At 54.7% G+C, this 7099-nt stretch overlaps 1 protein-coding gene across 1 annotated transcript in view; it reads left to right on the top strand.

Moving 5' to 3' along the window:
* Positions 1–6134, top strand: part of ZDHHC22 (zinc finger DHHC-type palmitoyltransferase 22) — a 7437-nt gene extending 1303 nt beyond the window's left edge. The window contains exons 2-3 of the mRNA XM_046647067.1: positions 526–1065; positions 5869–6134. Coding sequence (XP_046503023.1) covers positions 540–1065; positions 5869–6134 — 792 coding nt within the window. The 5' untranslated portion in view covers positions 526–539. The remainder of the gene's footprint in view (positions 1–525; positions 1066–5868) is intronic.
* The last annotated feature ends 965 nt before the right edge of the window (positions 6135–7099 follow it).

The following is a 7099-nucleotide window of genomic DNA, read 5'->3' as shown; positions in this document are numbered from 1 at the left end:
TGGGCCGTGCCGAAGTTTTGTGTGGGGGGGGGGGGGGGGGGGGCAGGAGGAGAAGAAAGGGGAGGGGAAGCGGGACTTCCAGTTGGTCATTTCTCTCCGCCCCTACCCCAAATCCTTCGATTTCTCCTCATAGGGGGTCTAAAGGAGAAATCCCAAATCTGGGCTCATTTCCATTGCCAGAAAGGAGCGGAGCCCTAGCCCCGCCCGGTTCCTCCCTACAGAGTGCGAACAAGCCCCGACCTCGCCCTCCTTGTGCCTGACCCCGGGACGCCGGGGCGCCTAGGTCGCTCAAAAACCGAGGGAGTGGGCACCGGGAGGTAAAGCCTGGCACGCAGGGGTCTTTGCGGTCTTGGGGTCTCACGCCTGCTTGGTCCGGGCTTAGGGAAGAGAGGAGGGATGATCCAAGGGACAGGGTTCGAAGAGCATGGATTTGAGTGGAGCGGACGGACAGACAGCTCTGGAGGAGCGCCCTAGGGCGCCCCCTGGACACAGCGGTAAGTCTTCCTCTCACCCCGGGCTCCTTAGGAATGTAATCCAGGATGCTGGCCCTGAGGCTGCTCAACGTGGTGGCCCCCGCCTACTTCCTGTGCATCTCCCTGGTGACCTTCGTGCTGCAGCTCTTCCTCTTCCTGCCCAGCATGCGCGAGGACCCCGCGGCCGCCCCGCTCTTCTCGCCCGCGCTGCTCCACGGGGCGCTGTTCCTGTTCCTCTCAACCAACGCCCTGGGCAATTACGTCCTGGTCATCCAGAACTCTCCGGATGACCTGGACGCCTGCCAGGGGGCCTCGGCCAAGAGGGCTCCATGCCCCCCGCCCAGCACCCACTTCTGCCGAGTGTGCGCCAGAGTCACCCTGAGGCACGACCATCACTGTTTCTTCACCGGCAACTGCATCGGCAGCAGAAACATGCGCAACTTCGTCCTGTTCTGCCTCTACACCTCCCTTGCCTGCCTCTACTCCATGGTGGCCGGCGTGGCCTACATCTCTGCCGTCCTTTCCATCTCTTTCGCCCACCCCCTGGCCTTCCTCACGCTCCTTCCCACCTCCATCAGCCAGTTCTTCTCTGGTGAGTGGGTCTTGGCTGGCAGGTTGGGCCCAACACGGACTCCCCTACCCCGACGCCAAGTTTGCCAGATGTAGCAAATAAAAAGACGGGATGCCCAGTTCAATTGTAATTTCAGATAAACAATGCATAACTTTTTAGTATATGTCTTAAATATCACATGGGACACACTTATACTAAAAAGATTAACTATTATGTGTCTGAAATTCAAAGTAACTAGCTAGGCACGCTGTATGTTATCTGGCAACCGCCCTTCCTCCCCCCAGCCATCCTCATAGATCATCTCCTCCTTGTCACCACTGACTATTTATTCATAAAATTGTGGTGATGCAGACACTACCCTGCTCTGTGTGAGATGGGGCCGGGTGCTGGCCATCCCTCCAGGCAGCCTGTGAGGTCACCCATGCTGTGACCTTCCTCTGCCTGGACTCCAGTCTTGCTCACACACCACCCCCCCCCAAGGACTTTGCCCTCCAAAGGCCTTGCCAACCGACCACAGTAAGGTTGACCAGGGTGCCAGGCCAGCCCCAACAGAAGGCTGAGCCCTACCCTTCTGCCCACTATGTCTGGACCCACCAGGCTGTTCTCCAGCCTGCAGATGGCTCAGAGCAGGGGGACCCTGGCTGGAGATGCAGCCATATTTAATGGCTCCATCTTCACACCACAGAGCCATGGGACTGGTGTGGAGTCTGACCCTCCAGGAGGCTCTGACACCTGTAGGAGCCAGGCATGTGGGTCTTCAACAGGCATGCAGTGGGGCACCCTGGTGAGGACTGTATTTTATATAGTGTGCCCCAAGGAGAGCTTTCTGATACCTGGCCCAGAGGGACCTGGCTCCTGGTGGCAGTTCTTACCACTTTTACCTGGCCTTGAAATTTGCCTCTACCTCACTGCCTTCCACCCCATCCCTACCCTGGCCTTTGACTCCATCTCACTTAGCTCTTAGAAATGGTGGCATGCACATATGTGTGTGTATGATATGATCTCCATTTCTCAGATGAAGAAATTGAGGCTCAGGTGGGATTAAATGGCTTGCCCAGGATCTTACTACTACTGAGTAGCAGTGTCTGGCCTGCCCCCAGGTCTTTAAACAACCCCCAGCAGCACAGGGAATACAGCGTGGTTCCTTACCCACTGACCATTCAGAGACAAAGTGAAGCTGCTTCCACTGAGAACCCGAGGTTGTCTTGATGGGCCTGGGCTGGACATTCATAGAAATTCTGCTCCACTCTGGGGGAAGCCATCATTTCGATCTTTGTTGGGGCTGCAGTCCGGTCCTTCACAGGTGTAGAACTGTCGTGCCATTTAATGGTGGGAATACAGAGGCCCAGGAAGGACCCAGCCGTGGAGGTTTCCTGGAGGTCTGGCTGAGCTGGGCCCAGAACTCAGAGCTCTCGGGCCTTCTGGATCCTGGTGCTGGCATAGGAGGCTGCTGGGACCGAAATAACCAGGACGGGGGAGGGTAGGTGGGCGGGCTGGGGGAGGAGTGTGAGCACAGACAGGTGGAGGGATGAGGAGAGCCAGAGAGCCTCATTACACTTTCTTTTCCAAGTAGTTTTATCACATAAAAATGGATGGTTCCAAAGAGAGGATCTTGAAATGGTTTGATTTGAGATAAGCCTGGGCTTGAGGCCTGTCCATATGTGCTAGGTTTGGGAGACAGAAAGGAAGAGGGGCCTCTTGCTTTGATCTGATGGGAGAACCGAGCCAGTCAGTGCCTACCTGGGGGCCCAGATCCCTGTTCCAGCAGAAGGATGAGTCCCACTATCTTTTACCCCATACCCACTAGGAAAATGGGGCCAAGACTTCCAATCTCCAATTCTCCCATCTCATCTTCCTCCTTTGCCAAAATGTCATCTTTCCCCTTGCCAGCCCTTCTGTCTCCTCCCCCACACATAGGGCTCACCTCTTCAGCTTCTCCCTTCCCATCGCTTCTCCTATTCTCAACCCAAACAGTTGAGGGCATGCCCTCTCTCATCTGCTCAAGAGGACAAGTGGATGGGAGGGGGTAAGAAGGAACAAGCTGTTTAATAGAGTGAGCTATCCCCAACTGTGGTACTTTTCCTGAGTCAGATCTGCCACCAGAGCATGAGATGGCTGTGAGTGTGGGCCCTGCGAGCTAGAAGTAGGAGGGGTCTTCCAACGTGAAGGTCGCTGCTGACCACAGGCCCTCAATGGATGCCAAAGAGGTAGGAGACTGGCCAGTTAGATTTTAGAAGTTGTCCTTTCTTTTGGCTTCATGGGACCAGTACAGATTGTGTCACCTCTCTGAGCCTGGTTCTTCTTATCTGGGAAATGGAGATGACACCACCCGACCTGTGTCGTGGCATTTGGATAAGTACACTGGCATGCTGGGTGCCACCGGAAAGCCCAGTAGAAGGGAGAGGGGACTGACATTTGCTGAGCATCTGTGATGTGCTACCCACTGGGCAGGGCTTAATTTGTCCAATCCTCAGTGTGAGTCTGTGAGTCCTAAAGGCTCAAGAATCAGACTCAGCAAGGTTAAGATGCTTTGAGACCACACCGCTGATATGATTCCAACCCAAGATTTGGGCTCTGGGCTGCTGGCTGATGCTCTTTCCACTACACCACACTGCCTACCGGGGGCTGCTTCTTGATGAATGAGCCACTTTGGGAGGGAGGGAGCTTCTTGTCCTTGGATATATATTCAAAATGCTGGGTGATGATCTATCAAAGGTGTTATAGATGCTTGGTGGGAAGCCAGGATGGAGAGATGGGATGGTGTGACCTTTAAGGCCCTTTAGAAAAATTCTGTGATTTTTCTAAAAGAAGCGGAACTATTATTAAATAGTTCAGGAGTTGAGGCTGCCAGGCTAGGCAACTTCAAACACTTCGAGAGAAAGCAGGTCCCCAGAATAGCCTTTTGTAGCTGCTGCATGGGGCCAGGAAAAGGCCACAAGGTCTTTTCTGCGTGCCTTGATTTAGTACCAGAAAAAAGCCTTTGGAAAACAGCTTCTGTCAGCCCAGGCTTGTCCCTGGGGTTGAGTTGCAAGGCAGGCCTGAGCCTGACAGCTCTGATGTTCTCACATCCCAGCTCGAGGGCCATCTTTGCCTGTCAGCATTCCCCAAGCCCAGAGGGCACCATGGCCCCAGGATCCTTCATCCTGCACGTGACTGCCTGAGCTAACCTGTGCTGACAAGGAAGAAGTGGGTCAGAGGAATGGCACAGCCCAATGTGAGCCCTGTCCCGCTGCTGCCCCCATGCCAGCGGAGGGGCTGTGCTCAATGCCAGCTGGAGCGAGCTTTCCATGTGCTGGGCCGCTTGACTTATTCGTCTCCAACTTTGCAAAGAGAAACCTGCTCTCAAAGCTCCTGGGTTGAGGGCAAGGGGAGGCTGCTAGTGAGCAAACCTGAACCAGATCCACATCCTCTTGGCTGCTGAGTCCACTGCTGCTGAGAATGGACATGTTTTAAAAGCCCAACCCTCAGAGGTGTGGAAAATGGAGGCTGGGGAGACCAGGGAAGAGGTGGGCTGAGGCCAGGGGACAGTGGGAGAAGAGCAGGATATGGCTGAGATTTGCAGAGGTCGAATAGGTTGGAAGGTGGGGTCTCTGGGGCAGGTAGCTTCACCTCACTGGAGTGGGTGGTGGTGGGCTTGCCCTGCCCGCCAGGAGAGGGGCTGAGGAGGGCTTTGGAGTTGTCCCTGGACCCGCTGCCCTGGCTATAGGTGTCTCTACCACAGCTGCAGCTGCCAGAGTGGCGGTCCAGCCAAGACTGCAAGCCTTGGAAAGGAGGAGAAAGCTTGATGGCCTTAGGAGTTAACCTTGAGCCTTTTTTTTGGATGTAGTCTGTTCGTCTGTGAATGACCATGAGCAGGGAACACTGCCCTGAGTGTGAACCAGAATGCTGGCCACTTTGCATGCAATTCCCTTGAATTGTGCAACTCTATGGAATCATTATTATTATGCCCATTTTTTAGATGTGCCAACTGCAACTCAAAGAGGTTAAGAAACTTGTGCAAGTCCACAGAGCTGGGAGGTTCAAATCTAGCATGGACTGATCATCCCTGCTCTGAAGAGGAGTGTGGGATCTCTCACTCAGTGGATGTTTAAAACCAGTAATAGAGAGTGCTGGTTCAGGGGAGGTCCCGCTCAAGGCAGGGGGCTGGCCTGATGACCTTGGGGACCTCTTCCAGCCTTAGCAAACTCTGATTGACAGGACAGCTCTGGCTGAATGTTCTGGTGGCCACATGGTCCTCTTGTTAACATTAATGACTGAATTATTCTCTAAGTCGGTGCTCTGTGCTTCCCTTGAGCCTGAGCTCATGACTTATTCTTCTTGATGACTAGGCCCTATTCTCGATCATGCTGTCACTTCCCTGAGTGCTCCCAGCCAGTGCTCCCAGCTCCACAGAGAGAAGGTGCTTCAGTCTAGACAGCTGCCCAGGCACCGGCTCTCTGTCTAGGTCCTCAGCTCACCCCTCTCTCCTCCTGAGAAAAACCCCTTCTCTCTGTTTCCAGCCAGAAAGAGAAGGCTGAGAGAGACGGGCATCTCTCACCCTAAGGAGATGTTAGCATCTGGGCGCTGCCTGGCAAAGCTTCCTTCCCTTCTCTCCCAGGTCCCAGGTTCTCCCCTCTCACCTTAGGAGCCAACAGCACTAAGGAAAGGTTAGGGCAACTAGTTTATCCTTCCTCTCCCACGCTGCAGTGCGGAGATTGCCACCAAATGTAGCTCCAGTCTCATTAACCTCCCTCCCTCCCTAGCGGAGAGCGCCTGCCTGTATGGCAGTTCCTTTACGTGGCCTGGGTGTAAAGCAATTCTGGTGTTTCCCCGCCCCCCATGCAGGAGCTGTCCTCGGTTCTGAAATGTTCGTCATCCTCATGCTCTACCTCTGGTTTGCCATCGGCCTGGCCTGCGCCGGCTTCTGCTGCCACCAGCTGCTGTTGATCCTCCGGGGGCAGACCCGCCATCAGGTGCGGAAGGGGGTGGCGGTGAGGGCCCGGCCCTGGCGCAAGAACTTACAGGAGGTCTTCGGGAAGAGGTGGCTGCTGGGCCTGCTCGTCCCCATGTTCAATGTCGGAGGTGAGAGCTCAAAGCAGCGGGACAAGTAGCAGGCACTCCCATCATTTCTGTGTGTGTGTGTCTTGATACCTCCTGAACATTAGACCACGGCATCCTTGTCTCCACCCATGACCCACTACGACCTCGTGCTGGTAAGGTCCTAGCATCTACCCCTGGTCTGTGACACATAGAGAACGGTGTTAGCTGGTGGATCATGACAAGGAGGAAAAATGACTGCCCAGGCATTGCTAGGCTCCCCGCAAGCCAGCCAGGTGGCTGCTAACTGTTAGGAGAACTCTGCTTTTGTTTCTTCTGTTGGGGTCCCCGCTTTCCCCTTCTGCCTGGCTCGTCCACTCTCTACCATGTCTCATGTCATCACTGCTATCTGCTAGCACTACTTCCTCTTAGCCCCACGTTGGGAATTGGGAGTGAATTCTTGCTGCTGGTATGATGCTCCCAGGGACCTGGAGGCTGGCAAAAATGTTTAAAATTACCATGTCTGAGAGGCAGCCAAATCAGCTCTACCAACTGCTGGAGACATTGGGAAAGGAGGGGAATGTGTCCTTATGCCCTCTGTGCAGTTGTGGGCAGTGGGAGGGAAAAAGAACTTAGTAGCTTGCTGTTCATCCCCCTAAGTTGCAAGGCCCCTTCTCTGGGAGACAGCAGTCAATGGCCTGGGACTTCCAGCTGCTGTCCCCTGTCTGCCCTGCACCCGCTGGCCACCCCAGCCCGGCCCAGGACCTGGCTGGATGCTTCCTTTCCTTGGCACTCTTTCAGCCCTTTCCCTTGGACTCCAGCCTCCGGGTCTTTGCTAGATGCTGGGAAGGGAAGGAAGAAGGGAGAAGGAAAGAGGAGATACTGATCAATGAGGTTGGCATGTGACTGCATACGTGTATAGAAGGGGACGGGTGTGTGTGGTGGGGGGTGGGGTGGAGAGAGATAATGAAGAGTGCAATATGAAAACAGGGGAGGAATGCTTAGGGGAGGGGAGGAGAGAGCATCACAGACATTGGGG

Source organism: Equus quagga, chromosome 20, assembly GCF_021613505.1.
Source record: "Equus quagga isolate Etosha38 chromosome 20, UCLA_HA_Equagga_1.0, whole genome shotgun sequence".
Taxonomy (NCBI): Eukaryota; Metazoa; Chordata; class Mammalia; order Perissodactyla; family Equidae; genus Equus; species Equus quagga.
This window is presented reverse-complemented; position numbering and strand designations above follow the sequence as displayed.